The sequence below is a fragment of the Rhinoraja longicauda genome, chromosome 30 (genome assembly GCF_053455715.1).
Source record: "Rhinoraja longicauda isolate Sanriku21f chromosome 30, sRhiLon1.1, whole genome shotgun sequence".
In the NCBI taxonomy this organism is placed as follows: Eukaryota; Metazoa; Chordata; class Chondrichthyes; order Rajiformes; family Arhynchobatidae; genus Rhinoraja; species Rhinoraja longicauda.
In genome coordinates, this window is record NC_135982.1 from 17897819 (window position 1) to 17918706 (window position 20888).

Here is a 20888-nt window from a genome sequence, read left to right on the forward strand (position 1 = left end):
TTGAACTCAGCAGGTCAGGCAGCATCTGTGGAGGGAAATGGACAGACAACATTTTGGGTCAGAATACTTCTTCGGACTGATGGAGTAGGAGAAGAAAGCTGGAAAAGAGAGATAGATATGGGACTTTGTCCCATTTCCACGTCTCGTTTCCAGCTTTCTCTCCACTATTCCATCAGCCTGAAGAAGGGTCCCGACCTGAAATGCCGTCTGTCCATTTCTCTTCACGGATGCTGCCTGTGTTACTCCAGCACTTTGTTGTTTGGACGGACCACAGAATGGTTGCATCGTGACAAACAAATTTCCCATCAGGTCTATGTCTTATCTAACAGATAACATTTTAGAGAAAAGAGGAGATAAAGGGAATAAATTACAGTTTTTTCCAAGGGCTGGTTCTGGCTTAATGATGTATTTAACTTCCCTGGTTATGAATCTGTGGTGAAGAACCGCATAAACCTCTTGTTTATGTGAGAACCTTGCCAGTCCTTGTGCTAAAACCTTGCTCCAGCTAAACCTGAAACATCTAGGTCGCCTGGACCTAACTGATCTCATGGTTGCCAAACACTTTAATTCTCCTGCCCATTCCCACACTGACCTTTCTGTCCTAGGTCTCCTCCATTGTCAGAGTGAGGCTAAACACCAATTGGTGGAACGACATCTCATATTTTGCTTGGGCAGCTAGGGCAACCCAGTGGTATGAATATTGATTTATCTAACTTCAAGTAACCCCGGTCGGTATTCCCTCTCTCTCCATCCCCTTCCCACCGAAGTCACTCCAGCATCTCGTCCTCACCTCACAAACGATGGCCTGTTTCCTTTACCACCTACTTTTTTTGCATATCTTTCATTCATTTGTTCTTTATGTCTCTACATCACCGTCTATATCTCTCATTTCCCTTTCCCCTGACTCTCGTCTGAAGAAGGGTCTCGACCCGAAACGTCACCTATTCCTTCTCTCCAGAGATGCTGCCTGTCCCGCTGAGTTACTCCAGCATTTTGTGCACATCTACATTCCTGTCAGCAATCGCAATGTATCTACATTTTGGCCGGAATAACACTGGATGTTCCAAAAGCAGTGAGTTACATTTAAGTCATTGTAGAAAAACGGCCCGAGGCACTACACGAAGATGCAAGATAAAGATACCACTGCAATGTTTGGCTTAATTGCATGGATGTTTGTAGGTTTAAGATGACCTGTTGCGATCATGTTTCCTCGTACACCGAGTCATGGTGCATCAAGTTACCCCTGTTCTCTGCCACTGAGATTCGATAGTAATTGCACCTTTGAGCTTGCTGAAGAGCCAGTTTAGCAACCTCAATGGTGGTTCAGTGCTGCTTTATTTGGCACAGGTGCAACTGCACCGTGAAATCCTTATTGCATATTTGAATTGAACTGAATACTTTATTGTCACATGTTACAAGTCACAGTGAAATTCTGTGCTCGCATACCCAAGGTATGCAAGTAGTCGCCCATAAAGTTACAAAGTCCCCCTTGCCCCCCCCCCCCCCCCCCCCCCCCACACACACACACACACACCAGGTCCCCCTTTGTTCTCCCTGTTTGTTCTTTGTATTTACACATGCAGGCGCCTCCATGTTTTGGCGCCATGTCCAAAGTCTGGTCCGTGCGGTCTACTGGACAGGCTTCCAATCCAGGTAAGACCCAGGCTCTTCTCAGGCTTTCCTCCATTGCAGACCAGATCGGCCCGCAAACCGACGTCCCTCCCCTTGCCCGGCCATCTTTGTGTCCTTGTGGTGGGTATATGGAACGCACTGCCAAAGTAGGTAGTTGAGACAGGTAATAGACCAGCATTTAAAAGACATTTGGACAGGGACATGGATAGGAAAGGTTTAGCGGGATAGGTGGGATTAACGTACATGGGGGATCTTGGTCAGCATGGGCAAGTTGGGCCAAAGGGCCTGTTTCCATGCTGTATGCTGCCATGACTCTGTGATACAAATAGGAAAAACCGATTAATTAAAATTGTCCCAAAAACCATAATGTGCCCAGCTGGAGGTTGAGATGCTATTCCTCGCGTTTGTGTTAGGGTTCATTGGAATCTTGTTCAAAGTGGCATGTTGGATTTGCCACTAGCAATGGAATAACATATGGAAACGATCTTATAGAAACATATAAAATTCTTAAGGGGTTGGAGAGGCTAGATGCGGGAAGATTGTTCCCGATGTTGGGGGAGTCCAGAACCAGGGGTCACAGCTTAAGGATAAGGGGGAAGTCTTTTAGGACAGAGATGAGAAAACATTTCTTCACACAGAGAGTGGTGAGTCTGTGGAATTCTCTGCCACAGAAGGTAGTTGAGGCCAGTTCATTGGCTATATTTAAGAGGGAGTTAGATGTGGCCCTTTTTGCTAAAGGGATCAGGGGGTATGGAGAGAAGGCAGGTACAGGTTACTGAGTTGGATGATCAGCCATGATCATATTGAATGGCGGTGCAGGCTCAAAGGGCCGAATGGCCTACTCCTGCACCTATTTTCTATGTTTCTATGTTAGTAGACACTGATTCTGCATGAAGGACATTGTTCATCCATTCATCATCATATCATATCATATATATACAGCCGGAAACAGGCCTTTTCGGCCCACCAAGTCCGTGCCGCCCAACGATCCCCGTACATTAACACTATCCTACACCCACTAGGGACAATTTTTTTTTTTTTTACATTTACCCAGCCAATTAACCTACATACCTGTACGTCTTTGGAGTGTGGGAGGAAACCGAAGATCTCGGAGAAAACCACGCAGGTCACGGGGAGAACGTACAAACTCCTTACAGTGCAGCACCCGTAGTCAGGATCGAACCTGAGTCTCCGGCGCTGCATTCGCTGTAAAGCAGCAACTCTACCGCTGTGCTACCGTACCGCTGTGATCTCTAGTCTTTGACATTTCTACCCACCAAGATACGAGATATCAGGGGAGATTAAAAAGGACAGCATCTCAGACAAAAAAAGAGAATTGCTAATCTAGCCCAATTTAATAAAGATGAATCTTCTGGAAAAAGATTCTGACTGTCCACTCTACCTGTGCCTCTCATAACTTTATACACTTCTATATTTAAATACATTTATAAATGGACACCCATTAAAAGGTAGCATTACCCCCTTTCAGTCTGAAGAAGGGTCTCGACCCATCAGTCTGAAGAAGGGTCTCGACCCGAAACGTCACCCATTCCTTCTCTCCTGAGATGCTGCCTGACCTGCTGAGTTACTCCAGCATTTTGTGAATAAATACCTTCGATTTGTACCAGCATCTGCAGTTATTTTCTTACAGAATCTCTCAAACATAACTCGGTAAAAACATAGCTTGTTCTAAAAGGATTTTCATCTTTACATTTGCATAATTCTGAGGTGTGAACATGGTCTGGAATCATAAACAGGTTCCTCTGTTTGCCCCAGTCACGCATGGACGATAACATATGGATTTTGTAGAAACCACAATCATTCCATAATTTTGCTGTGAAATTGATTTATTTTCTAAATTGAAATTAAATCATCGTGCCAGAGAAACGCAAGGAACTGCAGAAGCCGGGATCTAGAGCGAACACACAAAGTGCTGGAGGAACTCAATGGGTCAGGCAGCATCAGAGTGTAAGACGTCCAATCTCTGGGTCTATCTGCTCCAATTTTAACTAAGAATGGGAAACTCTTTTCTGTAAGGGGTCTAGTTTTTCCTATTTGTATCACAGACTCATAGAGTCATCCAGCATGGAAACAGGCCCTTCGGCCCAACTTTCCCATGGTGACCAAAACGCCCCATGTCCGTTAATCCCACCTATCCCACTAAACCAGTTGAGAGGACAATTGTTATTTTTCGGATTTTGAACAGTACGGGTGATATAAACAATAATAGACCATGTCACCTTGTTGGAGAGCAGCAGAACCAGAAGGCATTTATGATTTGGGAGATGTGCAGAACTATTTCAGTAAGCAGTTCCTCAGTCTACAGATTTTGAAAGCTGGTGATATTGTTACCAATGAGATTGTGAATCTAGTGAGCACTGTGAGTTCCTTTTTGCATTTGCAGTTGAAGCTTTGGTGATTATATTCGTGTTCATAAGTTACAGGAGCAGAATTAGGCCATTAGGCCCATCAAGTCTACTCTGCCATTCAATCATGGCTGATCTATCTTTCCCTCTCAACGCCATTGCCCTGCCTTCTCCCTATAACCCCTGACACCCATAATCAAGAATCTGTCAATCTCCACCTTAAAAATATCCATTGACTTGGCCTTCTGTGGCAATGAATTCCACAGATTCACCACCCTCTGACTAAAGAAATTCCTCCTCATCTCCTTTCTAAAGGTACGACCTTTTATTCTGAGGCTATGGCATCTAGTCCTAGACTCTCCCACTAGTGGAAACATCCTCTCCACATCCACTCTATCCAGGCCATTCACTATTCGGTGAGTTTGAATGAGGTCCCCCTTCATCCTTCTAAACTCCAGCGAGTAGAGGCCCAGTGCCGTCAAACGCTCATCGTATGTTAACCCATTCACTCCTGGGATCATTCTGGTAAACCTCCTCTGGACCCTCTCCAACGCATTATGAAGTGGAGTAGTATGAGGGTGTCAACACAAATTAAAGACTGTGGTGTGATCTTTTATAGAATGGTTTTCTACATTAATTTGAACACCCTCATTGTTAAAGGCACGGGCTGACTGTTAGGGGATGCACAACCACTTGTCGTTCTCAATGGTTAACGGCAGCTTCTGACCACAGGCCAAATATATAGAACCAAGAGGTCAGGCCACACCCTGCAGCGGATACAACAGCCACGGTCTTTGCAGGGATTATTGTTGTGGGTCAGTTACATGTGAGTGAGCAGAGGAAAACTTCAGCTGAAAACTTCAAGGAAGGTGTATAAAAGCCATCGTGTTATCTCCTTGGCAGTAACCAACTAACGCAACAAACTAACTAAGGGAGTTGCAGCGAAGTCTTACACAGTTCAGTTCCATTTAGTTTGTCATCACGTGTACTGAGGTACAATGAAAAGCTTTTGTTGCGTGCTATCCAGTCAGCAGAAAGACAGAACGTGATTGCGCACTCCAAAGACGTGCAGGTATGTAGGTTAATTGGCTTGGTAAAAATGTAAAAATTGTCCCTAGTGTGTATAGGATAGTGTTAATGAGCGGGGATCGCTGGTCGGCGCGGACCCGGTGGGCCGAAAGGGCCTGTTTCCATGCTGTATCTCTAAACTAAAGGCCGCTGAAGCAACCTCTGTTTTATTAATCGTGCGGCGAAACCCTCGTGTCCGTTCCTTCCCCTGTTAAATCCCATTACTTTCAAAACGGTTTGCTCATAATATTATTTTAGAAAGCACTCTCAGATACTGGGGCCCTGATAATAAAATGGGTCCAATTTAGTAGAAACGGCTATCAAAATGTCTCAGGATCAATCAACACCTACCACATTCCCATTAAAGTAGGGTGGGGGAAAGTTTGATCGAGCCAGCATTTGGAGCCTGACGTTAAACAGATAAGTTTCCTCTTTCAGCGGAAAAAAAAGGATACTTGGCTTTCTGTCTGTCCTGTAGAACTGAGTGAGAATGAATACTGAGCTCTCGTGCCTAGAGTTTACTGTAGCCCATTAATTACAGAGAAAGAAAAACACTGATATTTTTAAATAAAAATGGACTCTCACTCACTTAAATAGTCTGTTTCTTCCAAAGGAGGAAATATAATATGTGGAAAGCTTTGACTTTAAATCTGGGTCCTGGCAAGGATTTCAAAGTACTGCAGCGATTTATTTTTATTTGCATTTGTCTGCATCCACGTTGATTTAGCTAAGTACCTTTGGATCTCAATGTGCTTTACTTTGCAGATACCCCAAAGGTTTGTCTAACCGAGTCCTGCATTAAGGTTGCCAGCACCGTCCTCCAGTCCCTGGATCGTTCCGTTGACCCCTGCCACAACTTCTACAACTATGCCTGTGGAGGGTGGATTAAGGCAAACCCATTGCCGGATGGAAAGTCCAGGTGGGGAACGTTCAACAACCTCTGGGACCAAAACCAGGCCATCATGAAGCATCTTTTGGGTAAGTGCGCACTCAAGCTACCTCACGCTCAGGCCTAAGACAGGCCCAAAAAGCTGGAGCAACTCAGCGGGTCAGGCAGCATCTCTGGAGAAACGGGATAGGTGACGTTTTGAGTCGAGACCCTCCTTTAGACTCTCAACCCGAAACGTCACCCATTCCTTTTCTCCAGAGATGCTGCCTGACCCGCTGAGTTACTCCAGCTTTTTGCATCTGTCTTTGGTTAAAACCATAATCTGCAGTTCCTTCTTACACATCATGCTCAGGCCATCCTGATTTCCATCACCTGGGCAGCACAGTGGCGTAGCATTAGAGTTGCTGCCTTACATCGCCAGAGACCCGGGTTCGATCCTGACTACGGGTGCTGTCTATACGGAGTTTGTACGTTCTTCCCGTCACCTGCGTGGGTTTTCTCCGGAGCGCCGGTTTCGTCTCACACTCCAAAGACGTACAGGTTTGTAGGTTAATTGGCTTGGTAAAATTGTAAATTGTCCCTAGTCTGTGTATGTGTGTAGGATAGTGTTGGTGTGCGGGGATCGCTGGTCGGCGCGGACTCAGTGGGCCAATGAGCCCGTTTCCGCGCTGTATCACTAAAGTAAACTAAACATGGACAGCTCATCAGGGTGTCAGGTTGTCCCGGCATATTTCACAGACCCAATGGACAGACTGGCCTCTTTACTTTTGCTGTAAACATCTGTGATTCATGGTAAATGTGCTCAAGTTTGAAATGGAAAAATAAGTTTAAATGATCACGTTTTTTCACTGACAAAGTCCTTTTGATCACGATGTTAAACCAACATCCTTCTGCTTATGTAAGTGACTGTAGAAGATTCAATGGCAATGTTGGATGTGGCACTGGGAAGCCTTTCGTAACTACATAAGTTATTGGAACAGTATTAGGCCATTTGGCCCATCAAAACCAGTCTGCCATTCAATCATGGCTAATCTATCTTTCCCTCTCAACCCCACTCTCCTGTCTTCTCCCCATAACCCATGACACCCATGCTAATCAAGAATCTATCAACCTCTGCCTTTAAAATATCCATTGACTTGGCCTCCACAGCCTTCTGTGGCAATGACTTCCACAGATTCACCACCCTCTGACTAAGGAAATTTGCCTAACTTTGCTGAATATCCTGGTCACCATTTGCCTAACAATCAGCATCACTCGACTGATTATTGTGTCATTGTCTGATTGCTCTTTATAGAAGCAGTAAATATTTTGTCACATTTCATTTGGCTGCAGAGATATTTCAGATATTATAGAAACATCGACACACGGAAAATAAGTGCAGGAGTAGGCCATTCAGCCCTTCGAGCCAGCACTGCCATTCAATATGATGATGGCTGATCATCCAAAATCAGTGCCCCGTTCCGGCTTTTTCCCCATATCCCTGAATTCCCTTAGCCCTAAGAGCTAAATCTAGGATTGAAAAAAATATCTTGGATGCCAACAAATTTCTTGCCCATTTCCAGTTCTGGTATCGGCTATCCTGCATTGTTGTGGAATCCTACTCAAGCAATAGAGTGGCACCGACCGGGTGCTTTACTTTCCTCCCACATTCCAAAGACGTGCAGCTTTGTAGGTTAATTGGCTTCTGTAAATTGTCCCTGGTGTGTAGGATAGAACTGGTGTACTGTGTAGGTGATTGCTGGTCAGTGTGGACTCAGTGAGGCCGAAGGGTCAGTTTCCACTCTGTATCTTCAAACCAAAATAAACTAAACTAAAGTTGATTTATTCACAAAATGCTGGAGTAACTCAGCAGGTCGGGCAGCATCTCGGGAGAGAAGGAATAGGTGACGTTTCGGGTCGAGACCCTTCTTCAGACTAAAGTTGAACTAGACTTCTGGAAGAGGCTGCTTTGAAGCGTAGGGCAGAGGTTTAGAGCATGTGGGACGGGGATGTAACAACATATAGCGAAAAGCAGAAAGAGGCGAAAGATGGAAATTTGGATCCCACAGGTATCAGGGCTTGGATCAGTGATCACAATCACTGATTTTTCTGTCCAGTCTTAACTGATTTTTCGAGTAGCATGAAATAATGATGTGATTGAGTTTAGATGTGAAGAACGGCAATCATTGCACTGATTGTTTTTTTAATGACCAGCCCAGTCAGATTTAAGTAAACAGAAACAAGAGATTGGCTTTACTGTGGAAGCTATGCTGCTTACACAAGAACTGACGCATATTTTACTTGTAAGTCAACTTTTCTCCCCTGGAATGTGTTTGAATCTTTGAAAGGCGATGAATGTTTTATTTGGCATTTCTGGCCATTGTCCCTCCAGTGGTTTTCTCTGGGTTTCAGTTGTCAAAAACAAATGAAAATTCGCAAATAGCCTGGAGTGTATTGTTCAACCCTTCATCTGCTTGATTGGATGAAGTGATTCAGGTTCTCCCCTATTGAAAGTAGGCCTTTCATCTTCTGACACAATCCAAACGTTCACAACAACAAAAAAAAGATTTGCGAGAGTTGGCCTGCCTGCTTCCACCAGAGGTAATTGGGGGGAGATTTAGTGGAGCTTTGGCAGTGAACAGTTTATCTTGGTTGTGTGGAACTGCCCCCTCAGTTGTACAGGAAAACAGCCTTGTGCATCTGACCTCCACTCAAATTCATTCCAAAATTGTGGAGCCCAAAACTCCAGATGCGACTCCAAATGTTGAACTATGTTTTACATGGTTTAACTATTACATCTTAACTTTTAACTTATGCACTTTGCCTTACAATCCATTGTCTATTTTATTGTGCACTATCTATGGAAGAGTTTGTTTTAAATACCTAATTAATATAAACCCCCCCTTCATCCCCTCAACAAATTCTTTGTTTTCCTACTGAAGTGTGCTGGCTTGCAATCGCCAGCATTGATTTCCACTTGTTTAGTTTAGTTTTTCGAGTTTTGTTTAGAGATTCAGCGCGGAATCCGACCTTTCTGCACACCATGTCCGCGCCGAATACCGATCCCTGTACACTTGCACTGTCCTATACGTACTAGGGGCTATTTACAATTTTACAAAGCCAATTAACTTACAAACCTGTATGTCTTTGGAGTGTGGGAGGAAACCGGAGATCCTGGGGAAAACCCACGCAGTCAAAGAGAGAACGTACAAACTCCATACAGACAGCACCCATAGTCAGGATCGAACCTGGGACTCTGGCGCTGTAAGGCAGCAGCTATACTGCTGTGCCACCAGGCCGCTCTGGCTCATTCTTGCACTCATTCCATCTTCTTATCATCTTTGAATAGATGCGACGGTTCCAGTATCGATGCACTAAATAAGCCGTTAATTAGCCTGATAAGGCAGCAGTTTCAATCTGGGATAGACACAAAAAACTGAAGTAACTCAGCGGGACAGGCAGCATCTCTGGGGAGGAGGAATGGGTGACGTTCCGGGTCGAGACCCTTCCTCAGACTGGGATTGACATTGCCAACATGGCAACACATAGCAGACTAACAACAGCCTTGATAGAGCACTCAATATGCTGAACTTGGATATGAATTGTAGCATCCAAACTGGGGTGAAAGGTGAACTATCTCTCGTGCAGTTTATGGTAATTTCCATAAAACCCATAATTTATCTGCAGAACCATCCAATCGATGCTTGTTCAAGAATGGTACAGTTTCAGATTTCAATCACTGCAGGTATGACCCTGACAATTGAGATATTCCAGGTAAGTATCTCACCCATGTGAGTTGTGCTCGTGTGACCTGCCAGGCCCTCTTAATTCTACCTGGAGTGGCAAGCATCCCTTAAATACTAGAGAGACACAAAATGACCCACTGAGTTACTCCAGCATTTTGTTTCCACGGTTTGAACCAGCATCTGCAGTTCCTTCCCACACATCATTTAAATGTTGATACGTGTATTTAAAACAGAGACTAATTGCAATTATACACCATCTTTTTCTGTCAGGAGTGTCAGCTTGGTGTTTTTTTAGACAATAGACAATAGGTGCAGGAGTAGGCCATTCGGCCCTTCGCGCCTGCACCGCCATTCAATATGATCATGGCTGATCATCCAATTCAGTATCCCGTACCTGCCTTCTCTCCATACCCCTGATCCCTTTAGCCACAAGGGCCACATCTAACTCCCTCTTAAATATAGCCAATGAACTGGCCTCAACTACCTTCTGTGGCAGAGAATTCCACAGATTCACCACTCTCTGTGTGAAAAAAAACTCTCATCTCGGTCCTAAAAGACTGATGGCTGATCATGGCTGATCATTCTCAATCAGTACCCCGTTCCTGCCTTCTCCCCATACCCCCTGACTCCGCTATCCTTAAGAGCTCTATCTAGATCTCTCTTGAATGCATTCAGAGAATTGGCCTCCACTGCCTTCTGAGGCAGAGAATTCCACAGATTTACAACTCTCTGACTGAAAAAGTTTTTCCTCATCTCCGTTCGAAATGGCCTACCCCTTATTCTTAATAATCTTATATGTTTCAATAAGATCCCCTCTCATCCTGTCTTTGGTCTCTGGCGCTGTAAAGGGATCAACCCTACCACTGCGCCACTGTGCTACCCTTTGATGCGTGTGATATGAGCAAGGAGTTATTGTCCAGCTCTTCTCTGATAGTGGTGCTGGCTCGAAGGGCCGAATGGCTTACTCCGGCATCTATTTTTCTATGCTTTCTATGATAGTGTTGGTTGAGTAGAGACAAAGAACGGCAGATGCTGGTTTACACAAAAGGACTCTACGTGCCGGAGTAACTCAGCGGATTAGGCAGCATATCTGGAGAACATGGACAGGTGACGTATCGGGTCGGGACCCTTCTTCAGACTTCTTCAGTACCTGTTGCCACAGTTTCAGCATTGGAGGCCCAAAGCATTGGCTGCTAGTGAAAACCCTGCACCACCCCTCCCCCTCACCCACATGGCTCCTTCTGCCCACCATCTCTCACCCCTCCTCAGTCCACCTATAACCTCACGGCTCGTCTCACCCCCTCCTCAACATCTCTTTATACCGCCAACCTTCCCTTTTCACTCTCAGTCCTGATGCAGGGTCTCAACCCGACACGTCAGCAGTCCCTGTCCACCCCACAGATGCTGTTTGACCCCACTGAGTTCCTCCAGCAGCAGGGATGTTTTGCCAAATTATTCATGTTCTTTTACGTGAAAGAAATCTACCCAATGTGAATAAATCCTGTTCGGCACAAACATTGTGGGCCGAAGGTCCCGTTTCCTGTGCTGTAAACTGACATTTGCTGCTTCCACGTTCTCCTGAGGGAGTCCAACCCATCAGTGGCTCCATAGTTGTAGGCAGCCGCTTCCTTTCACTCCAGTGACTTATTTGAATGTCCTTTCAATGGATCGCTGCTCATTCCACCAAAGGCAACCGAGACACAGAGATCCAATACATTCTAGCTTTATTCCTGAACTTTGCTGGGTTATTTTTGGCAATCTTCCTTAAGCACCTGCTTTTTACCAACTGCTTGACATTGAGAACCATTCCGTTTATAAATTCCGTCAAGTCCCATTGTAAATGTTGTTGTTTCTGAATCTATCACGTGCAGAAAGAGAGAATGTTTTCCAGGCATTTAACGTGCACCACTGTGTGTTTGCGCGCTGAAACGCAAGGACCGCTTGGTATTTGGAAGCAGTCCTTTTAAGGAAATTGGGCAGAGGAAGCCAAGCAAACGCAAGCAAAAATAATTAGCGAGCTTGCGAAATCTAAGCTGACTGCAGTGAGGCCAGTGCCAAGTCCTATGCTCCAGGACCATGCAGCAGACAGTGAGCAAGGTCAGAGAGTAATTCGCTCCAGGACGTCTTTGCTCCACTGGGTGCAGGCAGCATCTCTGGGGAAAAGGATAGGTGACGTTTCGGGTTGAGACCCTTCTTCAGACTGATGAGTCAGGGGAGTGGGAAAGTAGAGATATGAAAAGGTACAGATCAGAGTCGGCACCGATTCAACAAAGAGCCCACATCGGTCCATTGTTGGCTGTGGAGGAGGTGATATCGAGGGGATAGGAACAGTAAAACTAGCAGGACAACTAATGTGGAGGAGAGAGAGGGAATGCAAGGGTTACTTGAAAAATCAATATTTATCTAATGTGAATAAATCAGACGTCTGATGAAGGGTCTCGACCCGTAACGTCACCTATTACTTTCCTACAAAGTTGCTGCCTGACCCGCTGAGTTACTCTAGCCCTTTGTGTCCATCTTCGGTGTTAACCAGCATCTGCAATTCCTTCTTACACTAAAAGAGAATTACTTCAGTTTCCTGAAATCTTTTGAGTGGGAACCTTCCTCAGAAATGTATGAGGGGGATTTAGCCATGACTTGGATGAGAGGCATAGATAGGGTAGACAATCAGAACCTTTGTTCCAGACTTTGGTCATAAGGTCATGTGATAGGAGCAGAATTAAGCCATTTGGCCCACCAAGTCTACTCCGCCATTCAATCATGGCTGATCTATCTCTCCCTCCTAACCCCATTCACCTGCCTTCTCCCCATAACCCCTGACTCCTGTACTAATCAAGAATCTATCTATCTCTGCCCTAAAAATATCCATTGACTTGACCTCCACAGCCTTCTGTGGCAAATAATTCTACAGATTCACCATCCTCTGACTAAGAAATTCCTCCTCATCTCCTTCCTAAAAGAACATCCTTTAATTCTGAGGCTATGACCTGTTGTCCTAGACACTGCCACTAGAGGAAACATGCTTTCCACATCCACTCTATCCAAACCTTTCACTATTCGGTACGTTTCAATAAGGTACGTCTCAATCTTCTGAATTCCAGCGAGTAGACAATAGACAATAGACAATAGACAATAGGTGCAGGAGGAAGCCATTCGGCCCTTCGAGCCAGCACCGCCATTCAATGTGATCATGGCTGATCATTCTCAATAAGTACCCCATTCCTGCCTTCTCCCCATACCCCCTGACTCCGCTATCCTTAAGAGCTCTATCCAGCTCTCTCTTGAATGCATTCAGAGAATTGGCCTCCACTGCCTTCTGAGGCAGAGAATTCCACAGATTCACAACTCTCTGACTGAAAAAGTTTTTCCTCATCTCAGTTCCAAATGGCCTACCCCTTATTCTTAAACTGTGGACCCTTGTTCTGGACTCCCCCAACATTGGGAACATGTTTCCTGCCTCTAATGTGTCCAATCCCCTAATAATCTTATACGTTTCGATAAGATCTCCTCTTATCCTTCTAAATTCCAGTGTATACAAGCCGAGTTGCTCCAGTCTTTCAACATATGATAGACCCGCCATTCCAGGAATTAACCTAGTAAACCTACGCTGCACACCCTCAATAGCAAGAATATCCTTCCTCAAATTTGGAGACCAAAACTGCACACAGTACTCCAGGTGCGGTCTCACTAGGGCCCTGTACAACTGCAGAAGGACCTCTTTGCTCCTATACTCAACTCCTCTTGTTATGAAGGCCAACATTCCATTGGCTTTCTTCACTGCCTGCTGTACCTGCATGCTTCCTTTCAGTGACTGATGCACTAGGACACCCAGATCTCGTTGTACGTCCCCTGTTCCTAACTTGACACGATTCAGATAATACTCTGCCTTCCTATTCTTACCACCAAAGTGGATAACCTCACACTTATCCACATTAAACTGCATCTGCCATGCATCCGCCCACTCACACAACCTGTCCAAGTCACCTTGCAACCTCATAGCATCTTCCTCACAGTTCACACTACCACCCAGCTTTGTATCATCTGCAAATTTGCTAATGGTACTTTTAATCCCTTCATCCAAGTCATTAATGTATATTGTAAATAGCTGCGGTCCCAGCACCGAGCTAGTTACTGCCTGCCATTCTGAAAGGGACCCATTTATCCCCACTCTTTGCTTTCTGTCTGTCAACCAATTTTCTATCCATGTCAGTACCCTACCTCCAATACCATGTGCTCTAATTTTGCCCACTAATCTCCTATGGGGAACCTTGTCAAAGGCTTTCTGAAAGTCAAGGGACACCACATCCACCGGCTCTCCCCTGTCAATTTTCCTGGTTAAAGAATTCCAGAAGATTAGTCAAGCATGATTTCCCCTTCGTAAATCCATGCTGACTCGGAACAATCCTGTTACTACTATCCAAATGTTCCGCAATTTCGTCTTTTATAATTGACTCCAGCATCTTCCCCACCACTGATGTCAGAGGCCCAGTGCTGTTAAACACTCATCATATGATCAGGCTGGTGAAGCTGGGATTGATTTCCTTTGAAACATACCAAGAAACAGCTTGTACTTAATTGGCAAACAGGAAATTAGATGGTTTTTATTGAGTAGTATTCTGGAATGCACAACCCAATGGGTCAGGATAATCAGGTTCAACAGAGAGTTTCAGAAGGAAAATGTAACTTCTTCAAAGGCAGGACCTGCCAGGCTGTGGCTCGCTCCACCAGTGAGCCAGTAATTACATGTGTAACCTCCATGTAATAAGAATGTCATTGCTCTGTTCCCAGAACATATGAACAATGAACACACTTTTGTTTAGTTTAGACATACAGCGCGGGAACAGGCCCATCGTTCCACCGAGACCACACTGACCAGAAATCCCCGCACATTAACACTATCCTACACACACTGGGGACAATTTACACTTATACCAAGCCAATTAACCTACAAACCTGTACCTTTTTGGAATGTGGGAGGAAATCGAAGATCTCGGAGAAAACCCACGCGGTCACGAGGAGAACATACAAACTCCGCACAGACAGCACCGTTAGTCGAGATCGAACCCGGGTCTCTGGCGCAGTAAGGCAGCAACTCTACCGCACTTGACTCTTGACAGTAACGTTTGGCTGCAAATCTAATGGAATTTCGTGGGAGAGCGAGCTGCTACACTGGGCGATAGAAAAGCAGCTTGTACAAACCTGTGCCTTTCCTAAGGTTAGAACTATTGTTGGGAACTTCATGAGAGCCCCTCCCTCTTTACCGAGTTTGGAATTTTGTCCCAACTTGCACATGTTGGCCTGAGCAGAAATTGCTGAGTGATAGACCCCTATAAACTACCACAGATAGACACAAAGTGCTGGAGTAACTCAACGAGTCAGGCAGCATCTCTGGAGAGAAGGAATGGGTGACATTTTTCGGGTCAAGACCCTTCTTCAGACTGAAACACTCTCGATCCGAAACGTCACCCATTCCTTCTCTCCAGAGATGCTGCCTGTCCCACTGAGTTACCCCAGCATTTTGTGTCTGTCTTCGGTGTGAACCAGCATCTGCAGTTCCTTCCTACACATTTAGTTTATTGTCATCTGGGCATGGGTGCAATGAAATTCCTTGTTCATATGAAGATCACGCAATAGATAGTAAAGGTACAATGATGATAAATACCACAATAAATATAGTGAAGAGTGCAAAACCGCAGAGTGGTGCGTGATTGTGTAGGAAGGAACTGCAGATGCTGGTTTAAACCGAAGATAGACACAAAATGCTGGAGTAACTCAGTGGGACAGGCAGCATCTCTGGAGAAAAGGAATGGATGATGTTTCGGGTCGGAACTGATTGTAATGCATAAACTAAGTGGGCAAATAACCAATGAGGTAGAGTTAAGAGTTAGAGGGCGGAGCAGTCTCAGTGTGTGGGTTGTGAAAGAGGTGCCTGGTTCAGGAGTCACCGGGATATCATATCATATCATATCATATATATACAGCCGGAAACAGGCCTTTTTCGGCCCTCCAAGTCCGTGCCGCCCAGCGATCCCCGTACATTAACACTATCCTACACCCACTAGGGACAATTTTTACATTTACCCAGCCAATTAACCTACATACCTGTACGTCTTTGGAGTGTGGGAGGAAACCGAAGATCTCGGAGTAAACCCACGCAGGTCACGGGGAGAACGTACAAACTCCTTACAGTGCAGCACCCGTAGTCAGGATCGAACCTGAGTCTCCGGCGCTGCATTCGCTGTAAAGCAGCAACTCTACCGCTGCGCTACCGTGCCACCGTAGCAGGGAAGAAGCTGTTCTTCAGTCTGGACCACCGAACTTTCAACAGTACATGGCACATTTTTGCCCAACCCTAACGAGAATTTTGTCCTTTTCAAATTACCTGCCTATGGAGAAATCATGGATGAGCTCATCCATGATTTCTCAATAGGCTGGTAATGTGAAAAGGACAAAATTCTCGTTAGGGTTGGGCAAAAATTAACAGAAAATGTTTATTTAAGGTGATTTTTTCCCCCCGATTTGTCCTGTCATTTAACCATGTTTTGTTTGAGGTTGTCCTTCTGGTCTACTGCCCAAACCTCGCATAAAGGGGAGAATTCTAAACACGGGGGCCCCAGTAAATGAGTGTCGGTGAGATATTTTGCCACCCATGTCATCTGTGGCAGACCGGTGATTTGTCGTGAAAGTTTTGTCACAAGTTTGGCAGCCCTAAGCAGCACTGAGGTACATGGAAGAGAAACAGACTTGACCATCACTGAGTTTGCGGTGTTGGGGAGAGAGCATCTGGAACGCAGGCCACATAACAGCCGGACCTGGTCTGACTGAGGGCTGCTTGATATTACCACTGGTCGTTCAATGGTTCAATGGCTTCTTTATTGTCGCGTGTACCAGGTACAGTGAAATACATTTTTTTGCACTCAGCTCAGCAAGACTACCCTTGGGCATGAGCACAATCTACCCCCTCCCCAGAATGTGGAGAGCAGCTCACTGGCCCCATAATGCAAGAGTGGCCATTTTGCCGCCATTTTACAGTCCCAGCTGCAGCTGGCCACAGAGGTTCCGTGGCAGAGGTCGCCTCCATTTCTGTCGTCTCCTGAACCGATGTCCCTCTCCACGCCCAACCCCTATAGTTGCAAAACCGCATGGCATGCACTGGCTTTGATATCCTGCATGTTAATGAGGTTTAAAAAGATTTGTTCTTCATCACAGTTGACTTCGCTGTTATGTACTCTACACGAAAGCAGACTGAAAGGATCAGTTATCTGGTCGGGGTCAGCCGGGGATCACACTTGCTGATTAACATTTCCCTTTCAATTCACTTTAACCGGTTTTGCATTAAAATGGCTTCATTGATGCTGCAAATGCAAACGCAAGCAGCCTCTGCTCAGAAGATTGACACAAAAAGCTGGAGTAACTCAGCAGGTCGGGGCAGGCAGCATCTCTGGAGAGAAGGAATGGGTGACGTTTCGGATTGAGACGAGGTCTCGACCCGAAATATCACGCGTTCCTTCTCTCCAGAGATGTTGCCTGACCCGCTGAGTTATTCCAGCTTTTTGTGTCCTACCTTCGGTTTAAACCAGCATCTGCAGTTCCTTCCTACACATTTCGTCCGCTCAGCCTCTTTCCCTGCAGCACCATTTAGCTAATAACTGGTGCCTCCGACCCTTTCTGGCCTCTCGTTTTCCGAGGCCCTGGATCACTCATTAAAGATGACTTTCTTTTCTGTTTGTTCAGTCAACGTTGAGCTGCACCTCCCTCCCCTCCTGCAGATAATTGTTTCCTCCTGCTTCTGCTGATTGTGTTCATTGTGTGGAAGGCGCTGTGGACAATAATGTTTGCATCTTGCGTGAGGGGGGAGGTCATTGGCGTGCCAATCGCTGTGAAGGACGGACATGTTGCTCGGGCGGTGGGAGGGGTTGTTACTGTCACAGTTACAATGAGCAGGGGAGGTCACAGTTCCTGGAGATAGACACAAAATGCTGGAGCAACTCAGCGGGACTGGCAGCATCTTTGGATGGAAGCATTGGGTGATGTTTCGGACTGAGACCCTTCTTCATTCCTTCTCCCCAGAGATGCTGCCTGTCCCGCTGAGTTACTCCAGCATTTTGTGTCTATCTTCGGTGTAAAGCAGCATCTGCAGTTCCTTCCTGTCACAGATCCTGTGGGTTGGGGGCCCACTCCGTTTGTCAGCGAAGAAGCCATGTCAGTCACTGTTGGGGAGCAGGTTGGTTTCTGTATGTTGGGGTGGGCTTGCATGGCTAGGGTGGTGCAGCAGTAGAGCTGCTGCCCTACAGCGCAAGAGACCCGGGTTCGATCCTGACTGCGGGTGCTGTGTACGTTCTCCCTGTGATCACGTGGGTTTTCTCCGGGTGCTCCGGTTTCCTCCCACACTCCGAAGACGTACAGGGTTTTGCCCCTTTTCCGGGGTTACGTCCGTGCCCGGGTGGTGTTAGAGAGGGATTACGCTCTGTCCACGGGCACCCTGGGGGATTTCGGGGACCGCTGGGCACCACGCGGGGTGGAATGTATCCTTGGCAAGGATTGCACGTAGTTATTTAAGAATATTTGTTTCACTTGTGTTATGGAGGTGGGTTTATTTGTATTGTACTTTTGTTGTAATAAATGAATAAATCTATTTTTGGTTTAAAATAAAGACTTACAGGTTTGAAGGTTAATTGGCTTTGGTAAAATTGTAAATTGTCCCTGGTGTGTGGGATTGTGCTCGTCTACGGGGTGATCGCTGATCGACACTGAATCGGTGGACCAAAAGGCCTCTTTCCACACTGTGTCTCTAAAGTCTAAATGGTCAAGGATTGAGACTGGGTTCACAAAAAGGTACACAAGAAAATAGAAACAGAAGCCAGCCCATCATGCCAACCCCACTATTATTCCATATGATGATAGTTGATCTGTGCTGGTCTCAACTGCTCTTGTATGTTAGTTCCCCATAATGCTTCAATCCTGAATCTTTCAAATATTTATCTATGTCCAATTTAAATATTTCTTATAATCCGGTCTTCACCACCGGCACGGTATGGAAGATTTTAGAGATTCACGTTCCTCTGAGAGAAGAAATCTCCATGTACCCCACTTTTAAATGACTGGCTCTTGATAGTTTTGTACAGAGATATAGCGTGGAAACAGGCCCTTCAGCCCACCGAGTCGGTGCTGACCAACAGTATCACAAAATGCTGGAGTAACTCAGCAGGTCAGGCAGCATCTAGGAGAGAGGGAATGGGTGATGTTTCGGGTCGAGACCCTTCTTCAGACCGACGATCACCCACACAGTAGTTCGATCCGAGACACTGGGGACAATTTATTGAAGGCAATTAACCTTCTTTGAAATGTAGGAGGAAACCGGAGCTCTCAGAGAAAAGCCATGCAGTCACAGGGAGGGCCTACAAATTCTGTACAGGCACCACCCGTAGTCAGGATTGAACCCGGGTCTCTGACACTGTCAGACAGCGACTCTACCGCTGTGCCACTGTGCTGCGCCACTGTGCTGCGCCACTGTGCTGCGCCACTGTGCTGCGCCACTGTGCTGCGCCACTGTGCTGCGCCACTGTGCTGCGCCACTGTGCTGCGCCACTGTGCTGCGCCACTGTGCTGCGCCACTGTGCTGCGCCACTGTGCTGCGCCACTGTGCTGCGCCACTGTGCTGCGCCACTGTGCTGCGCCACTGTGCTGCGCCACTGCTGCGCCACTGTGCTGCGCCACTGTGCTGCGCCACTGTGCTGCGCCACTGTGCTGCGCCACTGTGCTGCGCCACTGTGCTGCGCCACTGTGCTGCGCCACTGTGCTGCGCCACTGTGCTGCGCCACTGTGCTGCGCCACTGTGCCGCCCCAGTATATTGGAACTGTGCATCCATGTTCGTGACTCAGCATCTACCCCGTCAGGACACAGAGATTCTGAAACGTTCAAATAAAGTCATCCCTCATTCTTCTAAACTCTGCAGAATTCAGCCCCAAACTGTTATGCCTCTAGTTTTGGGAGAGGTCAGTGTGTCGGGGTGGGGGTTGTGTTGGTCGGTGTCAGTGTCAGTGAGCAGGTCTGCCTTTGGGAGGGGTGGAGGGAGTTGGGTCGCTCATTAAGGGGAGGGGAGTGGGAGAATCTCAGCCTCGGCCCCAAATGCAGTGTGGTTCAGTGTACCTGCCTGTTATGCCCTGAGCCTATTCCCAGTTACCATCCAGTCTCTGTCAACAAAAATAGAATTAATCAAGTATTTATAACACTATTTACAATACTAAATAATCCAAAACAGAACCCACCACCATGGTACAAGTAAAACAAATATTCTTAAACAACTATGTTACAATCCTTGTCAAGGCTACCTTCTCCAAAAATCATAATCATGCTTTAACAGCCAAGAATGTTTTGCAACATACGAGGAATTTGATTTGCCATACAGTCATCCCAATAAAAAGCAACAAAACACACCAAATACATTTTAACATGAACTCCTCCACATTCCTCACTGTGATGGAAGGCGAAAAAACAAGTTCAATCCTCTTCCCTTCTTTGTTCTCCCGTGGTTGGGGGCCTCGAGCCTTCCGTTGACGGGACGATCTTGGCTCCCGTAGTCGGAGGTCGGGCCCTCCGCGTCGGGGTGATCAAGGGCCCGCATCGGGGGGGAATTTCAGCTCCCCCTCCCCGGACGATCGGACCCCGGGTCGGGGCTGGTCGAACCTCTTGCGACTTTGGAGCTTCCCGACATTGGTGAGACAAATAAAATCATTAAATGGTAGAAGTTGAGGTGAGCCAGCAGGATGCACATTGTTCTCCAGTAATGAGCTCTGGACCCTGGACTGAGTTTTCACAGTTGTGCCGAGAGGGGATGTCTGGCACACAACCATCCCCGATCTGTGTCGTCACCGTTGGACTCGAGCTGGTCTGGGGTAAACTCACAGGGATAGTCCCAGGCCACGAGGGCTCGCACATCACCAGTGAACATGTGCAGCGAGAGGGAGAATGGCAGAGAGTATCTGAGAGCAGGGGGTCAAGCCAGATAAAATATAAACAGGAAAATGGTTCAAAGGATTTAATGGAGGGTGAACTGGGGCAATGCCGCCAGTGCCTTCAGGTAGGCTGCAGGAGGCGCCCCCAGGACACAAAGATGCCCAGGCGAGGAGAGGCGAGGGACGTCTGTTCGCGGGAACTGCTCCAGTATATCTCGAGGTGCCAACTATCACACTCTCAAATAAGGTACA

The 20888-nt window shown here is 46.4% G+C and overlaps 1 protein-coding gene across 3 annotated transcripts in view; it reads left to right on the forward strand.

The window, feature by feature from the left end:
- Positions 1-20888, forward strand: part of LOC144608147 (endothelin-converting enzyme 1-like) — a 173840-nt gene that overhangs the window by 99635 nt on the left and 53317 nt on the right. For all 3 annotated transcript variants that reach the window (XM_078425563.1, XM_078425564.1, XM_078425562.1), the window contains one exon: positions 5832-6044. In XM_078425563.1, the coding sequence (XP_078281689.1) occupies positions 5832-6044 (213 nt within the window). The remainder of the gene's footprint in view (positions 1-5831; positions 6045-20888) is intronic.